Below are 27,313 nucleotides of genomic sequence, written 5' to 3' on the forward strand. Positions count from 1 at the left end.
CACTAGATTTTAGTTAGGGGTATGAGACAAAAGGGGGCTGAATACAAATGCACGCCACATTTTTCACATATTTATTTGTAAAAAAAAAATGGAAAACCATTTATAATTTTTCTTTAACTTCACAATTATGTGCCACTTTGTGTTGGTCTATCATATACAATCCCAATAAAATACATTTATGTTTTTGGTTGTAACAAGGCACTGTATGTGTAAAAAAAAACATGAATAAAGGTGAATTAATAAATTTAAAAAAAAATGACAATTCATATATCATGTGGTATGAACATGTACTGTATAAACATGTGCCAAAAAACTAAACAGCTAATGACAAAGAATAAATGATCAATACATATTAATTATTAAACATACAATTACCGATGCAACAAATATAAGCAATTAGCAATAAAAGCAGCAGTAGTGACACCACACCAATAAATAATAACAATGATGTGCCAAATAAAGATTTTTTTTTTTGCACAACATTGTTATTATTCTTTGATGTGTTGTCACTACATACACGTCTAATTGCTTATATTTCTTGTATTGCTAATTGCTTATATGTGTTGCATTGGTAATTGTATGTTTAATCATTAATATTTATTGATCATTAATTTTTTGTCATTAGATGTTTCGTTTTTTGGCACGTTTATACCGTACATGTTCATACCACATGATATATGAATTGTCATTATTTTGAATTTATTCATTCACCATTATTTATGCATTTTTTTACACATATTTATGTATCTGGTTAAGGGTTGGAATATCAATTGGTTTTACACATATTTTTACGCCTTTGGTTGACCTTTTTTTGAGCTTATCATCAGCGCCCCCTATATTCCATTTTTTCATTTAGTGTCATACACTAGTTGGGTGGCAGCTTATCAGTATTTCTTTCACTAGTTTTTTGCTTGATATGTATTTATCCAGATATCGTGGCGCACAGGTTTACCAATATTATATATTACTAAGTGTGCATACAGATGATCATTTGTGGTTTTGCGTATTGTGGAATACCTCAGTATTATTCTTAGGACTTAGATGCATATATTCACAACACCCACAGTATTTCCATGCTCCCGAAATATACAGTGATTATTTAATTAATGTGGGTGACTTTCTTGACTAGCTCACTAACATTTATTTCAAAACGGTTATTACTCTTTTCTTGCTATCATTGATTAATATGGTAATATTATGTAAGTGTTGTTTTACTAACAGCAGTGGTACAAATGCATGGAACTAAATTAATATGTGTGTGTTAAATTGAATTTCATACAGCTAGTTCCATTGCATATCCATGGGAACTAGTTGGTCACTTAACATTTGGTCATTGACCTTGTTGGATGGTCATTGCAATTGACGTGTAGACTAGTGTCAGTTTTGAATGGAAAATAGCATGTTAATAAAAAATTGTAAATGCATAAGCTGGATTAATTTACCAAATATTTTAATCAAATAATTTGTTTTTTTTTTGTAACTAGAGTCACTTTCTACTTAAATGCATAATCTGGATTAATTTACCAAATCTTTTAATCAAATAATTTGCTTTTTTGTAACTAGAGTCACTTTCTACTGTCCTCAGTATCTACTATTGCATTCTCAACAGACACTCATTAGCCTCTCATTAGATGAGGGAATGGCAGTTGGTGGGACTTAGAATTAGGTTTATGGTACCAAAGGAAAACTATTTTCAGAGGGGAGTTTTCTTTTTGGCTAACACATGTAACGGCAGTCAACCAAAAATGTCTTATCTAAGGTAGGTCTTTTCTTTCAAAAGTTTAAACTGGCAGATAGGTTCATTTAAGATTTTCATAGTATGTTCATCAGGGCCGCTGTTAGAAATCATGAGGCCCCGTACAGCTACCTGACAGGTCCCCCTCCCCCACCCCTCTACCTCACAAGGCCAGGGCCTGAGCCTGGCCACCCCTCCCCTGAGCCTGCAGGCATGTGTGCGTTGTGAACAAATGTGACTGTAGCAAAATTTTAAGAGGAGTTTAAAACTTGTACATAGCACAGGGGTCAAAAGTAAGTAGCAGAGTGCAGGTGTCTGGATTATGTAACATACAGAGTCCAGGTATCAAGTGTATATAATGTACAAAATGCAGTTGTCAGGTGTATGTAATGTACAGAGTGCAGGGGTCAGGAGTGGGTAATATACTATATGTTGTTCAGGGTTCAGGAGTGGGTAATGTACATAGTTCAGGAGTGGGGAATGTACAGGGTGCAAGTGTCATGAGTGGGTAATGTACATAGTTCAGTGGATAGAAGTGAATAATGCATAGAGTGTAGGGGTCAGGTGTAGGTAACATACAGATGCAAGGGATAGGATGGGGTAATGCATTGGCAAAGGCAGCAGAAGAGGCATAAGCTGCAAAGGCAGAGGATGGGTGTGTACATATGCTACAGTCATGATGCTTTACATCAGGGCATGGCAAAAATGATCCCCCTGCCAGGTTCGGCTGTCGAACGGGACCCATTCCACTGTATGGGACTGCCATGCAACCAGATACAATGCATGCAGATGCAGCACAGTGGTTTTTGGTAATAAATCAGGTGGCAAGGAAGCAATATAACACTTCATCACTGCCTGTCAAACACCCTCTGAAAAGTGATCCACAGCAGATTGCTCTTTAGAGGGTGACACAAGTGTACACTAATATGAAGCTGGGAGTGGGCATTTCTGGAAGAGTTCGCAGCAGTTTAGAAAAAAAAAAATCCCTCAGTCTCATTTGTTCAGTGGGTGGCCAGGGCAAGAAAATACTTCTTTAATGACTTTTGGGTACAAAGGATAGGCCGAGTTATCTGCAGTGTCATGTTTCTCGACAATTAAAGTGTAAGGCTTCCCCGGGAGATTGATATAGGAGGGTCTGGGACTTCTAATTGTTGGTAACCACAACGCCTGCAGTCTAAAGTCCTTAATTAGTCCCCTTTCTGCCCTTGGGCCGCATTTGTTCCCCGTGATACAACGCAGACAGCTTTTCAGAAGGGCAGCAATGACTACTACCATTGTAAACCCAGTCTAAAAAATAGGGGGGATTTAGTTTAATTTCTTTAGCTCTTGTGTGCCAGCAGATTTTTTTTTTTTCCTGGAGTTCTTTAGACACACAGGCTTCCAGAGGATACAATACTAACTCTGGAAGCATGTTCCATATCTTTACAGCACTAACACTGAAGAACCCTTAACGTAGTTTAAGATTGAACCACTTCATTGTGTGGCTACAGGTCTTCTTAGATTAAATAGTTTTAGAATACATTTTAACCTTAGATTAAATTGTTTTCTCCCAATGATACAGTCAGCATTTGGAGATCTGTATATTACAGTTATATCCCCTCTTATGCACCTCCTCTCCAGGGAGAGTTTACCTTTCGTAGTTGTTTCTCATAACTGAGGTCCTTCAGCCACTATATAATTTGTGTTGCTCTTCTCTGGTCCCCCTCCAGTTCAAGGACATCCTTTCTAAAGAATGGTGACCAAAACTGGACAGCTTACTTGTGATGTGGTTTTGTAAAGTGGAAGAATTATAGTTTTTTCTTGAGTAAATACACTTTTTTTTGCAAGATAATAGTCTGCTGGCCTTGCTTGCTGCAGCTTGGCATTGCGTGCTATTGCTGAGTCTGCGTTCTGCAGGGACCCCCAGATCCTCCTTCTTTTGAGTAACTGTGTTTTTAGCTCCCAAGTGTATTAATTTACATTTTTCAATATTAAATCTTATCTGCCATATAGCTGCCCACTTGTCTATTTTAACTAGGTCTTCTTGTAAAGTTGCTACACCCCATTGTAAACGCTAGGATTTAACTTTTTTTTTTTTTTCAAATATAAGTTTTATTATTTTTCAAAGAAAGGAAGTAAACAAACAAATAGTAGACTACATACAGTACAGTATTCATCATGATAGTTGATGTTCACCGGTGAGTACATGACATAACAATCACAGTCACCTCAATAGTTGTGGTCTTATACACAATGTTCGTAGCTAATATCCGTAACCAGGAAATAGACAAAGGTGAATTTAAATGGGTATCTCCTAAATTCACATTGTTGTAGTCATAAGTCTGACTGAACCGTGCAGTCCCTTAGTGCGAACACATTAGAGAATAATATTCAAAACCGAACCGTCAGGAAGTTACAAAATTTACTGAGATTAGAAGCAGAGACAGAAAAGAAAGAAGAATAGAAAAAGGAAAAGAGGGAAGAAGAAGAGAGGTAGAAAGGATCAGAAGAAGTGTGGGGTAGGAGGGGGGGGGGAGGGAGAGGGAGGGGGGTGACATGGGGATGCAGGCCTGAGTGTATTAAGTGTAATGTTCTCTGTCTAGTTTTATCCGTTAAGTGGCTAGCATAGTCATTTCTTCATCAGAGTATATAAATGTATTCCATAGCATCCATGCCTGGGAATGTTGTTCCTGTTTATTTTGTGCCATAAAGACTAAGTCCTCCAATCTCCTGATCTCTTCCACCTTGCGTAGCCACAATCCTATATTTGGAGGTGAACTGTTCTTCCACAGAAGTGGAATGCAAGATTTAGCTGCGTTCAATAAGTGTCGTACTATTGACTTTTTGTACTTCTGTGGTGGGATTGTAGTAGCATGCAGCAGAATGAGAGCTGGATCATCACTTATCGTATAATCCGTGAATGTTTGAGTAATTGCCCGGACTGTTGTCCAATAGTGCTGAAGCAGAGGGCAAGACCAGAAGATATGGAGGAGTGTACCCTTATCCGTTTGGCATCTCCAACATAGATCTGAGGTGGTTGGGAAATATTTATGTAGCCTGTTAGGGGTATAGTACCATCTGGTCAGGATCTTATAGTTAAGTTCCTGCATCTTTGTACAAATGGATGCTTTCAGGGAGAATCTGATGATTGCTTGCTTTTGGATACTAGTAAACTGGCGTTGTAAGTCAGTTTCCCACTTTTGTAAGAACTTCAAATCAGGTTGTTCTGGGGGGGAGTTAAGTAGAGTATATGTTTTGGATAATACTCGGGGTAAAGGTGTCAGGACACGATTAAATTGTTTCGGATTGGGAATCGAGTGTAAGAAGTGATGCAAGCATATTGCTTTCCAGAATGGAGGTTGGAACTGACCATTGTCGTTAGTCAAGGCTTGTATGGAAGGCCAGTTGATGTCTACTAGGAAGTGTGATGCTCTGACTACCAGTGGTTGTGAGTGTCTCATATCCCGTTCGTTCTAGACCAGGCGGAAAAGCCGGATTACCCAAAATCGGGTAAAGAGGGGAAGTATTAGTGGAGAGGGAAGTTGTAAATAAAGTGGATGCACCTACCCGAAGGGTTGTGCCAATCACTGGATGTGACCTCAATGTTAGAGGCAGATGATCAAAGCACCAGACCGCTCCTTTCAATGTGGCTTCGGACTGTGCCTGTTCTAGCTGTGTCCACAATTTGTTCTTGCTATGGCGATTCCAATCTACTATTCTGCCTAAATGAACGGCCAAATAGTAATTCTTCAAATCTGGTAGGGCTAGACCACCGTAGTGTTTGGGTAGGGTTAGATAGCACCTCTGTAGCCTGGGCTTCGAGTTGGCCCATATAAATTTGATGAAGAGGGAGTGTATTTTTTTTAAATATTGGGTTGGGATTCTGATCGGAAGGGCTTGAAATAGATATAAGAATTTCGGAAGTATCGACATTTTAGGCAGATTACACCTTCCCAAACCATGAGTGAAGTCCTTTGTTCCAGTCTTCCAGAAGCAGTCGGGTCTTAAGCAGCAAGGGTGGGAAATTAAGGTCAAAAGTATGTTTTAAGTCAATGGGGATCAAGATTCCCAGGTACTTAAGGGAGGTGTCTGACCATTTAAATCGGAACTGCGATTTGAGAAAGGTCAATCTACTTGGAGGTATGTTGATGCCCATTGCTGCAGATTTATCAAACTTAATCTTTAGATTGGCAAGAGTTCCGAATCTATCAAATTCCTTGAGGAGGTTTGGTAATGATATCGCAGGGTTTGTTAGCGAAAACATGAGGTCATTTGCGTAAGCAGAGATCTTGTAGTGATTTCCTTCCACTGACACTCCCGATATATCAGGGTTTGATCGCACAGTGCATAAAAAGGGTTCTAGGGTTAAGGCAAAAAGGAGGGGTGAGAGCGGGCATCCCTGCCTAGTGCCATTTGATATTGTAAATGAGTCCGGCAGGATTCCATTGGCCTTGAATACTATGAATCCACTGTAACATTTTATGTCCTAGGCCAATATGTTTGAGGACAGATGTCATAAAATCCCAATTGACGTGGTCAAACGCACGAAAGACGCACGGAACTTTTGTTTTGGTAGCTATGTGTATGAGATTGAGTACTTTGGTGGTGTTATCCCTAGCCTCTCTGGCAGGGATAAACCCCACTTGATCTAAGTGAATTAGGTCAGGCATAAACTGGGTTAGTCTATTGGCCAGTATTTTCGTGAATAATTTAAGGTCTAGATTTAGAAGGGATATAGGTCTGTAGCTGCCACACGCTGACGGATCTTTGCTCTCCTTTGGTATGAGAGATATGTGTGCTCTCAACGTGTCTCGAGGGAGGGTAGCTCTGTCGCCTAATCCGTTAAACATCCTTACCATATGAGGGCCCAGAAGTGGCAGGAGAGCTTGGTAATATTGTAGGGTAAACCCAACAGGGCCCGGGGCTTTACCTGGTTTCATCCCACCCATAGCTCGTTGCAACTCTTCCGTAGTAATGTGGTCTTCCAGTCCTTCCCTTATTTCCATTGACAGTTGGGGAATCTACGACGCTGAAAGGTAGTCATTTATCGTTGTTTCGTTTGGGGATCTGAGTGGGAGATTATATAAAGAAGCGTAATAATCCCTGAATGCTGTTGCTATCTGAGTTGAGGTGTACTTCTTTTGTCCTGTTGAGTCTATGATTTGGGGGATATATGTGTTAAGTTGGTGATCCCTAACGGCCTTAGCAAGAAGTTTCCCACACTTATTTCCCGATTCATAAAATAACTTTCGGCACCGCTGTAATGCTGCCTTGGCTCTATAGTGCAACAGATCCACTGTTTGTTTTCTAAGCAATGTCAGTTCTGCTTCTAGAAAGGCGACTGGTGTTGTTTTGTGTTTTGATTCTATGTCGTGTATCTTATGAAGGAGTTCAGTCAGTAGGCGTTCTTTCTTTTTTGATACGTGCGCCGTGTTTGATGAATACTCCTCTTATCACGGTTTTGTGAGCTTCCCACAAAATATCAGTGTCACAATCTGCAGTATCGTTAGTTTGAAAGTAATGTTGAAGCTCAGTCTTGATGTCCGTCAGGACCACTGGTATCTGTAGTAGGCTCTCGTTTAGCCTCCAGTATTTAGATTTGGTGGTCATGGAGGACGATAGACAATAGCGCATGGTGATAGGAGCATGGTCCGACAGTGTTATATTGCCTATTTCAACCTTGTGAACTGCTTCTAGCTGACCATGGGGGAGAAAGAAGTAATCAATCCTCGAGTACACTTTGTGTGGGGCTGAAAAGAAAGTGTAGTCTCTTTCCCCGGAGTGGAGTAGCCGCCATACGTCTATCAGTTGGGCGTCATGTAAGTCCCGATTTTATACGTTTATGTGTGCCTGTACACAGAGAGGAGGTCTGAGAAGAGGTGTCAACCGCAGGGGCTAAAGGTATATTAATGTCCCCCCCAATATTAACTGTCCTTCCTTGAATTCTGTGAGTAAGTTTAATATACGGTGGAGGAAGGCGTCTTGTCGATCGTTAGGAGCATACACTGTGGCTAAGGTCATCTTCGTGCCCCGCAATAATCCCTTGATGAAAACGTATCGACCCTCAGGGTCTATCAAGATGTCGCTACATGTCCATGGTACCCCCCCTGATATCAATATAGAGACTCCCTTGGATTTGGCAACTGCATTTGTAGCATGATACACATGTGGGAAGTAGTGGTTTTTAAGGTAGATAGGATTGCCGGACCTGAAGTGGGTCTCCTGTATAAATGCTACATCAATGTGGGCTCTCTTAAGTTCATTTAGCAGTATGCGGCGCTTTTCGGGAATTTTAAGGCCCTTCGCGTTCAGTGAATAGATATTGATAGTCGACTGCCGATATTCGCCGTTCTAGTGTGGCTACTGAAGATTCTCCGGAGTCCATGCGGTCTGACAAAGTCTGAACTTCTTGTCTTAACACAGCTATTTCCTGGCTGTGGGATGCCTCCAGCCTGCTTACTATGGCTTCTATATCTGCTCTAATCGGGAGGGCTTGTAGGAGTGCTCTCAGCTCGGCATCGGCTCTTAAGGTTAGCGGTTTATGGGGAGTCTGTGAAGGCTCTTGAGATTCTGATTGGAACATTGCTGGGTAAAGTCCATGTTTGTATTGTTTGACCGCTGTATCTGGGAAGAGGGAGCCTGTAGTTGTTGCTCAGTGTGAATGTCATGCCTTGTGGCATCCGCCATATTGGTGACCGGAGAGGCTTCCAGGCCGTTCAAGAGGAATCTCTGTATATCTCCACTCCTGTGAGGCTTGGGGGGTACCCGCTTCTGATGCTTTCCCCTTCGCTTTCCAGCTGAGTACATGCCGGGTAAAACAAGTGGGTATTTACTGTTCTAAAGCTGGTTAAGGACGGGTCGGGCCAGGAGCTCCTCAGTCACACGTCCTCACTCGGCCATGTCCAGACCACGCCCCCGAGATTTAACTTTTTATTTTAAGCTCTCTATCTTTTTGAAAAAGTTAAAGCGGGATTCCGTCCCTGAAAAAAAAAAATGTAAAATTCAGCAGCTACAAACACTGTAGCTGCTGACTTTAAATAAGTACTTAGCTGTTCTGGGTTCCTGCGATGTCAGCCGCCCGAGGCCGACCCGTCCCTCGGCTCTTGGGTCCTGGCACCGCCATCCTAAATATGGGAAACAGGCAGTGGAGCCTTGCGGCTTCACTGCCAGTTTCCTACTGCGCACGCGCGAGCGGAGCTCTGTGAATGGCCCCGTGGTGTTCTGGGAACACACACAGTTCCCAGAAGGCAACGGGGCCGCTCACCAAGGAGCAGAACACGCCGCAGAATAGGAAGAGGCAGATTAGGAAGACTGCCTAGCAACAAGGGTTTAGGTAAGTTTAAAAAAAAAATTTTCACATTTTTTTTTTTTTTAGGATTTTTCATGCAATTTTTTTTTTTTTTTAGGGTGGCCCTCCACTTTAAACAGAATTGGTCCCAGTACAGAGCCCACTGCTCACAACTCTAGACCATTCAGAAAATAATCACTACTCTCTGGACATACTCTTGTAACTAGTTTTGTACCCATATGCTGCAGTGCACATTGATGTCTGGATGGGCGCTAAAATGCTAACCGAGAATCCCAGAGGGGATGTCTCTTACACTTAAAGCGGTTGTATGCCCGTGTAGTACCCTGGTGTTTAGGCAGGGTTGCTAGTAAATTTAGTTTGCCAGGCAGCAGTTGCCCTGCTTAATTGTTAGTAGATCCACTGATTCCTCTCTAGTTCTGGACTTGCTGCACCTTCTCTCTTCTGTCGCTAGGTGGCGTTATGCTGGTGACATTAGATAGACAAAGGGCTTAGCAAGGTCAGGTTATGAATGAATGGGGTGTCTCAGCCAATGGGCAGGGGTTTCTTTAAGCCCATTGGCCTGCTGGGAGAGCCTATTTATTTGGGTGGAGTCAAGTGATCAGGGTTCTGTGCCACCCAGACGGCTGTCTGGGTGGTTGTATGTTATGCTGCCCCAGGCTGCTAGACCGGAATGTTGAGGCCTATCCTGGGGACATCTGGCTGCTAGGTTGTCTGAGGCCTATCCAGAAGCAGGAGAAGCAGTGCAGGGTGGGACTGCAGGATTGGAGTCCAACCAAGAGTTCCACCGGATGGGCAAACAGTTGTGGTCGGAGGTAGAAAGGAAGCTGTCGCAACTAAGGGACCATCCACCTTGTTACTGGAGACCACTGTGAGTGAGCTGGAGCCAGTACCAGAGCAGTCTTCTCACCAGCCGGGGATGGTGAAGAAGTGCCAAGTCAGGGACACAGAGGAACAGCAAAGATGACGCTTGAGGAGCATCAGTGAATGCCAAGCCAGGGACCTAGCGGGTCAGCAGGGGTGATGCTTGAAGAGTATCTGTGAATGCCAAGCCAGGGACCCAGCAGGGAAGCATGGGTGACGCTTGAGGAAGATACTGAGTAATGGAAGTGGAAGAGCTCAGGGGATCCAGTGGTGATTGGGTCTGAGAGTCTAATAAGAGACTGGGAGCTCAGTGAGTGAAGACCTACAGTGAGAGACTGTAGCATGTGAGGAGAACTATCTGTGTTACCGATAGTTAAGTATAAATACCGTTAGTGACTGTTACAAGATATTTTGCCGTAGGAGACAGCGGTCCTACCTATACAGACGTGGAATCCGGCTGGAGGCCTTCCCCTTTAAAGCTGTCTACCTATAGAAGTCTCGGAGTCTGACAATTACCATTGCATCTACTTAAGGGTGTCCTGGTCCTAATCCTCTCTCCCACAGTTCTTGTTCAAGAGACAATAAATCTCTTTGCATTCAAAAAGTGTCTGGCGTCCATCACTTCAACTTGTATTACATGCCTTGTAACCCACTCTACCAAGAAGGATGTCAGCTCTCCCTAACTGGAGGTTACCATTAGGCCACTAGAGGTCCGGGACCTTGTCACACACGCAAAAAAACAAAACAAAAAAAAAACCTGTAAGACAAAGGCATAATAAACTTGTATACACCGCATACTAGCTCATTATTAAATACTTACCTTAGAACAAAGCCCTGGCATCGCCTCCTGGTCACCGCTGAGCGAGCTGACATTTTCCCTCTGCACTTCTTCCGGGTTCATGTTTCCGGCGCTGTGAGTGGCCGGGGCCGCAATGACATCACTCTCGTGCATGCGCACGGGAGTCCTCTTCCTGGCAAGGAGCTTTGATTTTCCGCCAGTATCAGCCGGACCATCAGAGCGCATGCGCCACTGACGTCAGCGGCTGCATGCAAGGTGAATATCTCCTAAACTGTACAGGTTTAGGAGATATTAATTTTACCTACAGGTAAGCCTTATTATAGGCTTACCTGTAGGTAAAAATGTGAAAGCGGGGTATACAACAGCTTTAATAACATCTATGTTCATTAGTTTAATATCACAAAAAGACTGAGTTCTGTAAATGGGGCAGTGCCACTGAAGTAACTACTGCTGTTTAAGGGCTTAAAAATGGTCAGACTGAGACTTCAGAAGGTCTCCCATTGGCCCTACTAACAGAGTTTAGTTTTCATTATGAGGTCTTGTATTCTTCTCAAGAGGCTCAGTCTCTGCCTCCTATTTGGTTAAGGCAAACTTTCTAAATTCTCTGCTAATTTATTAGAATTATTAAAGCTAAATTGCGAGGAAAATTCAAACTACCTTTGCAGTGGGGTAACATCTGTACCGGAAATTGATTGTTTTTGCAGAGGGTATCATCACAAAGCAGCTTTTCTAACATTATCCCTTGCGGCCCGGCAACCGGTGCTCTCCTATTCCCTCCAACACTTTTAAAGTTTATCAACTCGGGAGATCAAAATGCGCAGCGCTACAAATCATAAACAAAGTGAATAAAAGTTAAATGCTAAAGACAAGCATGTGCATGTGAATCTTATAAAAAAAAAAAAAAAAATCAAAACATGCAAAAGAATATATGAATGTTTGTAAATAAAATAATATATTATAATGCATAAAAATCCTGAGACCAAGGTAAACTTTAGGGATTAACTGAATTTAAATAAGCATGAGGATCTTACAGAGATAAAATCATCAAAGTTGGCAAAATCAAATGTCAATGTCCAAATAGAGAGTGGAGGTGATTCACAGTGACAAAAGGAAAGTCCTTTTATGGTTCAGTGCAGGTGTGTAAACAGAAGAAACTCATAGTCATCCAAAGCCCAAGGAAACATCACGCCATCCTGATAGAACAGGCAGGGGCTTACCTGTAATACAGTCAGGTCCATAAATATTGGGACATCAACACAATTCTAATCTTTTTGGCTCTATACACCACCACAATAGATTTGAAATGAAACAAACAAGATGTGCTTTAACTGCAGACTTTCAGCTTTAATCTGAGGGTATTTACATCCAAATCAGGTGAACGGTGTAGGAATTACAACAGTTTGTATAGGTGCCTCCCACTTTTTAAGGGACCAAAAGTAATGGGACAGATTAACAATCATCCATCAAACTTTCACTTTTTAATACTTGGTTGCAAATCCTTTGCAGTCAAGTACAGCCTGAAGTCTGGAACACATAGACATCACCAGATGCTGAGTTTCATCCCTGGTGATGCTCTGCCAGGCCTCTACTGCAACTGTCTTCAGTTCCTGCTTGGGGCATTTTCCCTTCAGTTTTGTCTTCAGCAAGTGAAATGCATGCTCAATCGGATTCAGGCCAGGTGATTGACTTGGCCATTGCATAACATTCAACTTCTTTCCCTAAAAAAACTCTTTGGTTGCTTTCGCAGTATGCTTCGGGTCATTGTCCTTCTGCACTGTGAAGCGCCGTCCAATGACTTCTGAAGCATTTTGCTGAATATGAGCAGATATTATTGCCCGAAACACTTCAGAATTCATCCTGCTGCTTTTGCCAGCAGTCACATCATCAATAAATACAAGAGAACCAGTTCCATTGGCAGCCGTACATGCCCACGCCATGACACTACCACTACCATGGTTCACTGATGAGGTGGTATGCTTTGAATCATGAGCAGTTCCTTTCCTTCTCCATACTCTTCTCTTTCCATCACTCTGGTACAAGTTGATCTTGGTCTCATCTGTCCATAGGATGTTGTTCCAGAACTGTGAAGGCTTTTTTAGATGTTGTTTGGCAAACTCTAATCTGACCTTCCTGTCTTTGAGGCTCACCAATCTTCTCTTGATTGTTGACTTTGACACACATACACCTATCTCCTGGAGAGTGTTCTTGATCTGGCCAACTGTTGTGAAGGGTGTTTTCTTCACCAGGGAAAGAATTATTCGGTCATCCACCACAATTGTTTTCCGTGGTCTTCTGAGTCTTTTGGTGTTCCTGAGCTCACCGGTGCATTCTTTCTTTTTAAGGATGTTCCAAACATATGTTTTGGCACACCTAATGTTTTTGCTATCTCTCTGATGGGTTTGTTTTTGTTTTTCCCGCCTAATGATGGCTTACTTCACTGATAGTGACAGCTCTTTGGATCTCATATTGAAAGTTGACAGCAACAGATTCCAAATGCAAATAGCACACTTAAAATTAACTCTTTTATCCGCTCCTTGTAAATGGGATAATGAGGGAATAACACATACCTGGCCATGGAACAGCTGAGCAGCCAATTGTCCCATTACTTTTGGTCCCTTAAAAAGTGGGAGGCACATATACAAACTGTTGTAATTCCTACACCGTTCACCTGATTTGGATGTAAATATCATCAAATTAAAGCTAAAAGTCTGCAGTTAAAGCACATCTTGTTTGTTTCATTTCAAATCCATTGTGGTGGTGTACAGAGCCAAAAAGATTAGAATTGTGTCGATGTCCCAATATTTATGGACCTGACTGTATATGGTCGCTAATAAATAGTGGTCAAAACACATTTGAGCTGGTAATGAAATCCTCAAAATCCCTCGCCACATAATCCGAACAGCAATGATGAAGCCTTAAGATGTATCTCCTGGACTCCTGCTTACATGGGCAGCCATTCCCTCCAAGGCTAATTAATATTGTGTTGTGGGATGCAAGGACTGCTATACAGTTTAATTTATACAGGGTATGTATTAGTCATAGCTGCTACTTGTACTCGGGCAAATGCTCCAATGCTTGGTCCGAAACCTGGACAGTCAGGGATGATCGTGGGGGAGTTACAAGCACTTATCTCCCTGTATAGATTTCAATAAAGCAGCTGAAAGCCATGGAAGGAGGAGAGGAGGAGAAGCGGCTGTCAGCTTTACAGGGGGATTGGTGCTTGTAACTGCCCCCACTGCCGCACCGATCACCCCTGACTGTCCCCGTATCCTCCTCCAGTCCCCCTCTGTGTCCTCCTCCGTGCTTCTCCAGGCTCCTCCAGTCCCCCTCCTTGCTCCGCTCTGGTCCCTCTCTGTGCTCCGATCCCCCTCCGTGCTGCGCTCCGGTCCCCCTCCGTGTTCCACTCTGGTCCCCCTCTGTGCTCGGCTACGGTCCCTATCCATGCTCCGCTCCTTTCCCCCTCTGTGCTCCTTCGCCCCCTTGGTCCTCGATCTGTCAGGATGTAGAGCGGAGGAAAGAGCCGGTAAATCTGTCATTTATTGGCTCCTTCCTTTTCCAAATGTCCATTCATAACTGAGCATTGTAAACTGTGTTTACGATGCTTCAGTTTACGAATGGGGAGGTGCCTCTGTCTCCTCTCCATTTATCTTCCGTGCAGCTGAGGCTGCAGAGAAAGGGACTGGGGAATCTGTATCCTCAGTCCCACCAAAGCCCCCAACAGGGCTGATAAAAAAAGAAATAAAGAATTGTAATAAATAAATATTTTACAGGTTAAATTGTAAAAATAATAAAAAAATAAAAAACACACTGACACCGTCCACTCCCCCCCCCCCACAAAAAAAGGAAAGCATTGTTTAAAAAAAAAAAAATTGTTATAATTTAAAAAAAATGTAAATAATAAAATTGTAAAAAATAAAATTGTAAAGAAAAAAAAAAAACTACTGACACAGTCCACGTGTCATCAGTCTGCATATTAGTGCCACTGTCACATGACATTAAAAAAAAGTATCAGTAATTGGTATCAGCGATTAATTAAAAATTATCTGTACTTGTACTCGGTCTTAAAAAGGTGGTATCGGTGCAACCCTAGAATTAAGGTCTGGAGATTGGCTAGGCCACTTACATGACCTTAATGTGCTTCTTCTTGAGCCACTTGCCTTGGAAGTATGTTTTGGGTCATTGTCATGCTGACAGCGAGGTACCAGATCAGGAGACAGAGACGTGGTCAGAAATCCAAGCCAAGGTCGCTAACAAAAGCGAGCAGCAGACATAACAAGCAACGGTGATCCAAGAGAAGTGGCAGGCATAGCCAGGTCAGGAACAAGGCGAGAAGACTTTCAAGAAACAGGAACACGGTAATAAAAAGCTGACGGCTTTCCTCTCTGACACACATGATACATTTCTTAGGGTCTGACAACCATGGATAGCGCATACCCAATCTACTAGATTTGATAATACGCTTCTTTCATTTTAATGATTCTCTGGCGCACACCCTGTAGGACTCTTCTTCTTCTTCTATCCTTCCCCTTATTTCTGGCTTCTTTTTCTTCTTTTCTTCCTCCTTTCTCATTTTTTTTCACTCTAGCCTTATTCTGTGTATCTATTTTATAGGCCTTTTAGGCCGCTGGGCGAGGTCCTGGTTAGGATGGTTACGGTAAAAGCACTTTTACGGTTGTACATTGCATTCTCACTTATTTGTACCCTATTGTCAAAAAGCTTTAATGTTTTACCATGTTTAGCTGGATGTCCATGTCTTAAATCAGTATGCAATGCAATTGGGATTCCTAAATTCCCTCATTTAGAGACTTATGGACTTTCGTTACAACATAGTACTGAATTTGAACCTTACTTACAAATTTTTGTACATTGTCGATATGTTTGTTTGATGGCACTTGACTTTTTGTATGTCTTACATGCAATGTAACCATCGCATTGTTGACCTAATCTGTTGGATTGAATCTTAGTAAAATTTTTTGTAAAAGAGAAACAGGAACACAGGAACCAGAGCTGAAGACAATCCAGCAGTAAGGCCAAGCAGTCTCTCAGTTTAAATAGGCAGCTGGGCGACATAATCTTTAGACCTGTGCGCACGTGTATGCATAATGGCATTTTGAAATTTAGTCTACAAGGGGTATACCACCCCACTTGTTTACCTTCAGGGGAGTAGAGAGTAACAGGGGAGGGTGTGGGAAAATAGACATAGAAAGAAGAGGGTTAGAAAGGAAATATATATGCATGGAGTCAATGTGGGTGATTATTGTAATTAAACTGTTACAGTCAAAGGAAAATATGTTGCAATCTGCACTCCATTACTGTGGCAGGTCGGCACAATCCCTGTACGTAGCTGTACGTCGGCCCCTTTAGATGGGATAGCAGGCTCGCGCACACGCGCCTGCTGCACTCCCGGGGTACTAATGCGCGTGGCTGGCGGTCGCGATGACCACTGGCCATGCAAGATCGCGGGCACGAGAGCCAAAACAGGGACGTGTGTGTGTGTAAACACACAAATCCCTGTTCTGTGAGGAGAGGAGAGACAGATTGTGAGTTCCTGCTAGCTAGGAACAACGATCTGTAATTTCCTCCAGTCACTCCCATCCCCCTACAGTTAGAACACACACTAGGGAACACAGTTAACCCCTTGATCGCCCCCTAGTGTTAACCCCTTCCCTGCCATTGACATTTACACAGTAATCAGTGCATTTTTATGGCACTGATCGCTGTATAATTGGCAATGGTCCCAAAAATGTGGCAAAAGTGTCCGACCTGTTCGCCATAATGTCGCAGTCCCGATAAAAATCGCTGATCACCGCCATTGCTAGTAAAAAAAAATAATAAAAATGCCGTACATCTTTCCCCTATTTTGTGGATGCTATAACTTTTGCGCAAACGAATCAATAAACGCTTATTGCAATTTTTATTACCAAAAATATTTAGAAGAATACATATCGGCCTAAACTGATGAAAAAAATAGCTTTTTTAAAAAAAAATTGGGGATATTTATTATAGCAAAAAGTACAAAATATTGTGTTTTTTTTTCAAAATTGGCGCTCTTTTTTTGTTTATATAGCAAAAAATAAAAACTGCAGAGATAATTAAATACCACCAAAAGAAAGCTCTATTTGTGGGGAAAAAAAAAGACGTAAATTTTGTTTTGGTACAGCGTCGCACGACTGCGCAATTGTCAGTTAAAGCGACGCAGTGCCGTATCGCAAAAAATGGCCTGGTCATTGAGCAGCCAAATCTTCCGGGGCTGAAGTGGTTAAAGTGAACCTGTCACAAACAGTTGGTCACATAGCGGACATTTCGTCTGCTATGTGATATAAACAGTCATAAATAAAGTTTAAAAGTGTCCAAAACTAAAGTTACACCCAAACAAAAAAAAAAAATTTGATTTTTGTGCAGTTTGAAGATCAAGGCCTTTTTGGACCATGCAGCTTACATGATAGCCTATTTGGACTTTTAAAAAGTAGGTTTCACAATATTATTGCTTGGGACTCCATTGGCTCATTTGAGGCCCAAGGCCCCAAGTTCAGTTCTTTAATGTGTTCTGCTAAGCCACCGATCTGGATATCCCCCCGCCCCCCCCCGCTATGGTCTTCCAATTTGGTTAGGGATCTTGTAAGATCTACTTTAAGCATGCCTATATCTTGTTTATGGAATCTACAACTGTTATTGTGTCATCCATCTTGTCTTCTGGGTCAGTAATGTGAGAGTCTCTGGTCAGATATGGCTTGAGTTTTTCAGTTGTAGTGTTGAGCTCTGTCTATAGGAGAAGTTTACATTTTTTTAAAAGAGCAAAGTCCCAACAAGTTACCTTGCCCAGGATATCCTGTTTAACAGCAGAGCTGCCATTTGATGAGATCCAGGTTTTTCAATAAGTCTTGGGAGTAATATTAAGACTCCATTGAAAGTTTTAATTTGGGCATTTTTTTGGATTGCATGTGACTGAACTGATGGTTGCTTTGCCTGTTTCATGGGAGGTAGTGGAGGCGTTTTTCCCCATATGGGAGTTGTAGGAGTGGGGAATTTCAAGAAAATACAAAGATTGTTTGCTCTATAGTAGAGGTCTCCAAACTGCAGCCCTGGGCCCAGATGTGGTCCTTTGCTTGCCTCTATCTGGCCCTTGGAGCACTATTCCATCCACAACTGACACTAATTATGGGGCACCATTCCTCCCATTGACACCAGTGGTGGGTGGAGCACTATTCCTCCCACAGTGACCAATGATGGGGTGCTGTTCTGGTTATTGATATCAACATGACGGCACTATTCCTTCCACTGATACCAACAATAGGACACTATTCTTTCCACTGATACCAACAATAGGGCACTATTCCTTCCACTGATACCATCAATGGGGCACTATTCCTTCCATTGACACCATCAATGGGACACTATTCCTTCCACTGATACCATCAATGAGACACTATTCCTTCCACTGATATCATCAATGGGGCATTATTCCTTCCACTGATACCAACAATAGGGCACTATTCCTTCCCCTGATACCAACGATAGGGCACTATTCCTTCCCCTGATACCAACGACAGGGCACTATTTCTTCCACCAATACCAACAATGGGGCATTATTACTCCCACTGACGTTGGGGCATTTTCTACTCCCACTAGCCACAGTCCGGCCCCCCTAAACTCTGAAGGATAGTAAACTGGCCCTTTGTTTAGAAAGTTTGGAGACCACTGCTCTATAGGAAGACAATGGATTGTCACTGTAGTATATGGGTTGAGAAGTGACAAATGGCTAAGGTAGTCTTCAGGGAGCCTAAGTAGTTTACAAATGTTATGTCCCAAACCAAGAATGTAATAGGTTTGCCTCTAGGCCATGGGAGGCTGGCTTTTCCTTGTAGCAATGTAAGAAAGACACAGACACATCTTTGCCAAGGGGGATGTGACCAGTGGTGATGGAGGGGGGAGAAGGCACTCATCTCCTGTCTGTGGTGGCTATCCACATATTCCACACTTGCAGGCAAAGGGAATGAGTGGGAAGAGGAGATCCTAGCTGCTCAGCATAGCAGGTTGCTAGTTCATTCCAAGTATCCCTGTATTTAGATCTTTAGTATTATGATCTCGATAAAGATTGCACTTTTAAGCAGCCATCCAGAAAAAATTCCTGTCACGATCACCTGAACAGTATATTTATGCAAACAATTTACTTATGTATATGGGGTTTTTCATTTTATGGTTTTCATTAAATATTTTTTATATTTTTCTCCAATTTAGATAATTCCAATCTAGATAATGGAAAAGCCACCAAGTACATTTGAAGAATTTCTTAACTTCCGACATTTGGTAAGATGTAAAACTTTATACTATGGATTTATCTGAAATGTTAAACAGTATATTTTCAGACACCTCATACATATACTGTAGGTCATAAACATATAAGATCATTGTTCATTAGAAGTCTAGAAACTTTTCTTTACATAGGTGTTTGTGAAGCCTGGATAAGTGTTTTCATTGCTTTCTGACATTACCTGAAAATAACATTTATAATACATACAACATAAAGTGACTTTTTATTTATAAAACTTTACCATAGCTGTAAAGCTTCAAGATTACATCATTAAACTATATTGAGCACCTTGATTTATTATTAAATGGGCAGAGCATTAAATTTTTTTGTTTTTTTTGTTTTTAGAACCAGAATAAGTAAATGGTAACCTCTAATCAAATCTATTCTACCATATATCTTTCAAACTAAAAAAAATTGCCTTTAGTTTTACTATAAAACCTGGTATGCTAGAGGCGATTGAAAGTATAATTTAAATATGGCAAGTTTTTTAAAACCTTGTTCATACAGTGCAAAAATTTTCATAATACAGATAGTGTTTAAAACCACAATAAAAATAAGCGATTCATGAAAAATACTCTTGGCAGGTGATTTTGCAGAGTGTACTCCATTGTATGCCCCAATGGACAAACAGTCAATTCATCCAATGTTACTGATGAAAACATATGTATGAGGACCACTTACATATTCACTATATACAGAGCAGTAGCAGTGGACCAACAAAATGAAGCCCAAATTCCAAAAAGTGACAGGCTCCTTTCCCCATAAGCAACTTCTAGTCAACCATGATATACAGTGAGGGAAAAAAGTATTTGATCCCCTGCTGATTTTTTATGATTGCCCACTGACAAAGAAATGATCAGTCTATAATTTTATTGGTAGGTTTATTTTAAGAGACAGAATAACAACAACAAAATCCAGAAAAACGCATTTCAAAAAGTTATAAATTGATTTGCATTTTAACAGCTTGCTGACCGCCGCATGTACATATACCTCGGCAGAATGGCACGGCTGAGCAAATGGGCGTACCTGTACGTCCCTTTGAATTTGCCGCCGTGTGGTCGCGTGCGCGCCGCCCCTCCTGCAAACTCCGTGAGTAGGATCGTGGGTCCCGCGACTCGATGTCCGCGGGGATACCTGCGATCGTCTCATGGAGAGGAAGAATGGGGAGATGCTAATGTAAACCAGCATATCCCCATTCTGCCTAGTGACGCTGTCACTGATCATAGCGCCTTGTGATCGGGAGCTATGATCAGTGAAGTGTCACTCGTAGCCACGCCCCTAACAGTTAGAATCACTTCCTAGGACACACTTAACCCCTTCCTAGTCAGCTAGTGGTTAACCCCATTCACTACCAGTGTCATTTTTACAGTAATCAATGCAATTTTTTAGCACTGATCGCTGTAAAAATGACAATGGTCCCAAAAATGTGTCAAAATTGTCCGAAGTGTCCGCCATAATGTCGCAGTCATGATAAAAATCTCAGATAAATGACACTGAATAAAAATCGCAGATCGCCACCATTACTAGTAAAAAAAAATTATTAATAAAAATGCCATAAAACCAACCCCTATTTTGTAGACGCTATAACTTTTGCGCAAACAAATCAATAAACGCTTATTTTTTTTTTTTACCAAAAATATGTAGGAGAATACGTATCGGCCTAAACTGAGGAAACAATTTTTTTTTAAATATATTTTTTGGGGATATTTATTATAGCAAAAAGTAAAAAATAATGCGTTTTTTTCAAAATTGTCGCTCTATTTTTGTTTATAGCGCAAAAAATAAAAAACGCAGAGGTGATCAAATACCACCAAAAGAAAGCTCTATTTGTGCGAAAAAAAGGATGTCAATGTTGTTTGGGAGCCACGTCGCATGACCGCGCAATTGTCAAAGCGACGCAGTGCCGAATCGCAAAAAGTGCTCCGGTCTTTGGCCAGCCAAATGGTCCGGGGCTTAAGCGGTTAATGAGTGAAATAAGTATTTGATAACCTATCAATCAGCAAGATTTCTGGCTCCCAGGTATCTTCCATACAGGTAACGAGCTGAGATCAGGAGCATTCAATCAATCAGATTCCGATCTCTCCACCATGGCCAAGACCAAAGAGCTGTCCTAGGATGTCAGGGACAAGATTGTAGACCTACACAAGGCTGGAATGCGCTACAAGACCATCGCCAAGCAGCTTGGTGAGAGGGTGACAACAGTTGGTGTGATTATTCGCAAATGGAAGAAACGCAAATTAGCTGTCAATCTCCCTCAGTCTGGGACTCCATACAAAATCTCACCTCGTGGAGTTTCAATGATCATGAGAACAGTGAGGAATCAGCCCAGAACTACATGGGAGAATCTTGTGAATGATCTCAAGGCAGCTGGGACCATAGTCACCAAGAAAACAATTGGTAACAACTATGCCATGAAGGACTGAACTCCTGCAGTGTCCACAAAGTCCTCCTGCTCAAGAAAGCACATGTACAGGCCCATCTGAAGCTTGCTAATGAACATCTGATTGATTCAGAGAAGAACTGGGTGAAAGTGTTGTGGTCAAATGAGACCAAAATCAAGCTCTTTGGCATCAACTCAACTCGCCGTGTTTGGAGGAGGAGGAATGCTGCCTATGACGCCAAGAACACCATCCTGACCATCAAACATGGAGGTGGAAACATTATGCTTTGAGGGGGGGGGGGGTGTTTCTGCTAAGGGAACAGGACAACTTCACCGCATCAAAGGGACGATGGACAGGGCCATGTACCGTCAAATCTTGGGTGAGAACCTCCTTCCTTCAGCTAGGGCATTGAAAATGGGTCATGGATGGGTATTCCAGCATGACTGACCCAAAACATGACCCAAGGCAACAAAGGAGTGTCTCAAGAAGAAGCACATTAAGGTCCTGGAGTGGCCTCCAGACCTTAATCCCATAGGAAATATGTGGAGGGAGCTGAAGGTTCGAGTTACCAAATAGCCTTAAAACCTTAATGACTTGGAGAGGATCTGCAAAGAGGAGTGGGACAAAATCCCTCCCAAGATGTGTGCAAACCTGGTGGTCAACTACAAGAAACGTCTGACCTCTGTGATTGCCAACAAGGGTTTTGCCACCAAGTACTAAGTCATGTTTTGCGAAGGGGTCAAATACTTATTTTACTCATTAAAATGCAAATCAATTTATAACTTTTTTGAAATGCGTTTTTCTGGATATTTTTGTTGTTATTCTGTCTCTCACTGTTAAAATAAACCTACCATTAAAATTATAGACTGATCATTTCTTTGTCAGTGGGCAAACATACAAAATAAGCAGGGGATCAAATACTTTTTTCCCCTCACTGTACTTTCTTATTAGGCAGTGATTTTATACAGGGCTACCCTTGTGTGACATTGCTGCTTAATGAAGGTTGTGTAAAAAAGTAAGTACACCACAAGGAAATTGTTTACATTTTTAACATATTTGAACAGGCCAATGTTAGATGGTAATTCAAGCAGTTTCTACAGATAAAGCTGATATACTTGTATAAAAAAAAAAAACTTTGCCTTTTCAATCAATAATTTAACAAAAATAACAATAGATATAATGGTGTACTGTGGAAAATGAAAGTACACTCTTATGCCCCGTACACACGGTCGGATTTTCCGATGGACATTGTCCGATCGGAGCGTGTTGTCGGAAATTCCGACCGTGTGTGGGCGCCATCGGACATTTTCCATCGGATTTTCCGACACACAAAGTTGGACAGCAGGAGATAAAATTTTCCGACAACAAAATCCGATCGCGTCAATTCCGACCGTGTGTGGCCTGTTCCGACGCACAAAGTGCCACGCATGCTCAGAAGAAATTCCGACACGGGACAGCTCGTTCTGGTAAACTTAGCGTTCGCAATGGATACAGCACTTTCGTCACGCTGCAATGTAAAAAATGGTTTAATACAGCGCACTCTCTTCTTCTTTATAATGTGACAAGAATTAAGTAGTTTTGCTGCTCATATTCACACACACTTCTCACAAAGTTTTATTTGTGTTTTTTTAGTGGGATTCCCTCAATATATTGTTATTAGTTGTCACATCTGACAGTTTTATATTTTTTATGTTTTTTTTTTTTTTGTTTTTAAGCCTTTTTTTTTTCTTTAATGTTTGGATTTTTTCCAAGGCTGATCTTTGTTCAATGTTATTTTTATTTTTACTACAGAATATTTTTGTGTGTGTTTTGTGTGGCAAGTTACCCCAACACCATTGATATCTTTTATTATTTAATCTCCATGAGATTTTTTGTTGTTGGTGTCCCTTGTTCATTTCACATTGTATATTAGAAATGTACCTGAATCCTCACAAACAAACCATCATTTTTGAAGTAAAACACATAGGAGAGTATAATTCAAAACAAAAATCCTTTATTAAGGGCTCAGAACCAAACAAACAAAGAGGAAGGCAACACTGGATCAACAGGAGAAATTAGTGAAGCCTGGGACCCCCACGGCAGACATCAATTCTTGAACATCAAAATTGGTGGCCTGAGGAGTCCATATGTAAGGGAGGGCAGTCTGGTCCGGGATTCACAGAGATCCGGATAGCAGCAGATGACATCAGTGTCCCCAGGCTGTGGTATCACAAGAGGCTGCATCTTTTGGCCTACCAGACTGGATCCAGGGTCCTCACTGTCTGGTCTTCCTTTCACACTTCCTTCCGGGCTGTGGCTGTGCAGTTGGAGATGTGGCAGGAGGAGGAGTAGGACCTGGAGGAGGAGTAGGACCTGCAGGAGGAGGAGGAGGACCATCGCGAAGGTGTGTTTGAGGTGTAATTTGGCCCCTCATACCTTTCGCCAGAGCCTCTGATATGAGGGCCTCACACATGGCTTTTTGGCCCTCCTCCATCCTCTGCATTTTATAGGCTATGAATGCAGCAATGTTCTCCTGCCTGGTGTGGGGTGCTCCCAGGACCTCTGTAGCCCTACAAAAAAATCTGATAGCAGCCTCCTCTAGGGTACTCCTCCTACTGCCACTTTCTGTTTCCAGGGGGGGTGGAGGGACCTGCAGATCAGCCAGCCGGCTCGGCCCGGCCACCTCCTGGCTGAGACTTCCCTGTGTATGAAAAAGGGACATGGTTTTAGTTTTTGCGTCATCAATCACAATCATAAATTAGTACTCCCAACTAACATCTAGTTAACATCATTGATTGGACAAGCAGAAATATTTAGAGGAATGCTATATCTGGCTCAATCTGGGCTCCTCCACATGTGGCCTGGAAGGCCCAGGTTGGGCGTCAGAAGCCTCAGCCGGGGGGAAAGGAAGCGTGGAAGGAAGACTGGAGAGTGATGACCTGGGTTCAGTCTGGCCTGTGCAGCCTGTCGTAGTACAACATCCTGGGGACATAGATGTCTTCTGCTGCTCCGGATCTCTGTGAATCCAGGACTTTCTTGCGCTCCCTCAGATATGTGCTCCTCAGGCCACCAATGAAAATCTTTAAAAAAGTGATGTCTGCCGTGGGGATCACCTGCTTCACAATTTCACACAATTGCTCCAGTGCTGCCTTCCTCTTTGCTTGGTTCTTGTAATGGGGTTGTTTAATCTCCCACAGACAGGGCAGCTCCCTTAGCATCTCTATGAAGACTGAAATGAAGTCCTGATCTTTCAGTACCATATCCATGTTCACTGCAAGACACAACACAAGACAAAGCCTAATGTCACACCAAACTCTCCTAATCTTGTTACAATATAGGCCTCAATCTATAGAAGCAGTATAGGCCCAAGTTTGTCTCTTACCTTCGTTCTTACGATCGCCGCGTTCAATGCTCCTTCCTCCGCTCACAGATCAAACGTAATACGCACGCGTGTTACGCTTTATATACACTGCGCATGCGTGTAACTCCGCCCGCCCCTGACGTTCTTTCTAGTGTATTCCCCGCCCCTTTTCGTTCGGCGCAGTGGGGGAAGAGCATGATGGCGGACATACAGCAGGTGCGGGCTAATTGTAGCAACGAGGAGGAGGAGGAGGAGGAAAGGGCAGATCCAGGCACGTCCCGATCCAGAAGGAGACGTTTTAAGGCCACAAATATGTCGTTTGGGGAGATGTTGGAGATGGTCGACATCATGAGGAAGTCCGACTATGACGGAAAATATGGGCCTTACCCCAACCCCAATATCCGAAAGGCCAAAAGTGGTCAGGAGTCTAGAGCGGAATTTCGGGGTACGAAGGTCTAAAGATCAGCTCAAGAAGCGGTGGTCGGACCTGAAGTTGAGAGAGCCAGAGCAGTACCAAAAGATCCGGAGAGTGCTGCAAAAAAGTAAGTAGTTGTGCTGTGTTCCTATTCTTTCTGTCTTTATTACGTTCGTTCTGCTCCATATGCTTTGATTAGTTGTAACGTTTCCAAAGGTCAACTTTAATGTTCATGGGCACATTATTCGTTCGTATCAAACATTTTTCTTTCGGCCTCTAGAACACAATTGTTTAGGCCATATGCATTTTCACACATTTTTGGGGGCCTACTTGGATGCCAAATATTTGTTTGTGTAGATGGGTTTGTTACTAGAATGAAATGCAAACTAGATTGTGTGTAAGGAGAGGACACTGAGCAGCTGTTTTCACATCTGGACACTGGAGCACTAGTGTGGGACACCAGAACACCATTTTTATTAGGGGGCCACACAGGTGCTCCAGTGTATACTATAGGGGGGTCTCCATCTGTGAAGCTTGTACCAAACAGGTAAAGTATTGCAGCTTGACAAAGGGCAATAAAAAATATACATCTTGGAACTCGGCTAAAATAGACAATTGTACCCCACTTCCAAGCAATGTTTCCTATTTCTATAGTTCTATTGCCATCAAATATCTGTGTGCTAAGTATACCATTTTTGTTTTACATAGGGGAGAAAAGACTCGGACACCCCTCATCCCAGGAGACCAGAGACCCCCCCTCTCTGGAAGAAGGGGAAATACCAACCCAAGAAGCTGAGCAGGAGGAAGAAGAAGACGTGGTGGAGATTGGCACCACAACAGGTGAGTGTCTGCGACCACAGACTCAGGTAAAAGAGATGGCTGGTGGCAGATTTTTGAGACCTTTTTTTTTGTTCTTTATCTCTTTTTAGGTGATCGTGATGTGAGGGATCCAGAACGCTTTACATCTGAAAGTGCCCAGATACTCATCGGGGAGATCATGGGGTGTAATCTCCAATTGCAAAACATACATCAACAAATCAGTGATGTTATTAAAAAAAATAATAACATCATTGATGTTTTGGGGCGAATTTAAACCCCACAAAATCACCTGTTTTATCGTACCAAACTTTTTTCAATGTTTAGAAAAGCCAAATTTGGAGGATGCACACAGTGTGCCAACATGTGCTATCTGCCATCACGGGAGATCAATGAACGCGTTTTGGGGGGGCAACCCCTTCCTCAATTATAAAGTAGTGTTGAGGAAGGGCTTGCTCCCCCCAAACACGTCCCTTGATCCCCCATGATGGCAGATAGCACATGTGGACATTTGTAAATTGGTGTGCATCTTCCAAATTTGGCTTTTCCAGGGGTGATTTCCCCCCATCTGAACGCTATATCAAACCCAGTTCCTAAATACTGATGTCTGATATAGCCTTCAGGTTTTACCTAATGTGAACTTTGTAAGTTCAAGTTTTTTGGCTTTCTTGTTGGTTTTACACAGGCCTGTTTTATCTGAAATGGATATTTTGATTTTTCATAATGCTACTGCAAACATTGTTATACAACAAACATGTTGGTTTGTTTTAAAAACCTTTGGTAAATGCGCATGTGATTGTGCAGGTATAAAAAAGTGCCTTACTCAAGAATGTGTGGATTATTGTCTCAACACTACAACACTTTTGGGGTGATGTAATTGTTGTTTTATGCACAAATGGGGGTTATTTCCTAAGGGCAAATCCTCTTTGCACTACAAGTGCAGGTTCAGTGCAGTTGCAAGTGCACTTGTAGTGAAATGTGTTTTTGCATTTAGGAAGTACCAGCCAACACTGTTTTTTATAAGGTTACCCAATCACGACATTTTCTGCACTCAACACATTTCTGTCAGGGTCAGCTAAAACAAACACAAGCAGTAAATGTCCACCAAGAATTTCTTTTGGTTGTTTTTTATTTGAAAAAGGTGTCACATATTGTCTGGCATATTGATAGCCCCCCTACCCGCAAAGAACTCCAGGTATCGTAACCGGACATCACGGGCATTCAGGGAGGGCAAGCCAGGATGGCCGCTTTAAAGTGCCGTCATTGTTGATGTATTTGGGATTCCAGCCTCAGGCCCAACTGAGCCAGCATAGTTGGCTGAATGTTTTCGTAGAAAATTATGGAGAACACAGCAGGCAAGTATTATA

General features: G+C 42.2%; 1 protein-coding gene across 10 annotated transcripts in view; it reads left to right on the plus strand.

Moving 5' to 3' along the window:
* The window catches only part of FAM227B (family with sequence similarity 227 member B), a 651,639-nt gene that overhangs the window by 83,240 nt on the left and 541,086 nt on the right, over nucleotides 1-27,313 (plus strand). For all 10 annotated transcript variants that reach the window (XM_073618643.1, XM_073618642.1, XM_073618640.1 and 7 more), the window contains one exon: nucleotides 18,922-18,990. In XM_073618643.1, coding sequence (XP_073474744.1) covers nucleotides 18,940-18,990 — 51 coding nt within the window. In that variant the 5' untranslated portion in view covers nucleotides 18,922-18,939. The remainder of the gene's footprint in view (nucleotides 1-18,921; nucleotides 18,991-27,313) is intronic.

The sequence above is a fragment of the Aquarana catesbeiana genome, linkage group LG03 (genome assembly GCF_042186555.1).
Source record: "Aquarana catesbeiana isolate 2022-GZ linkage group LG03, ASM4218655v1, whole genome shotgun sequence".
NCBI lineage: Eukaryota > Metazoa > Chordata > Amphibia > Anura > Ranidae > Aquarana > Aquarana catesbeiana.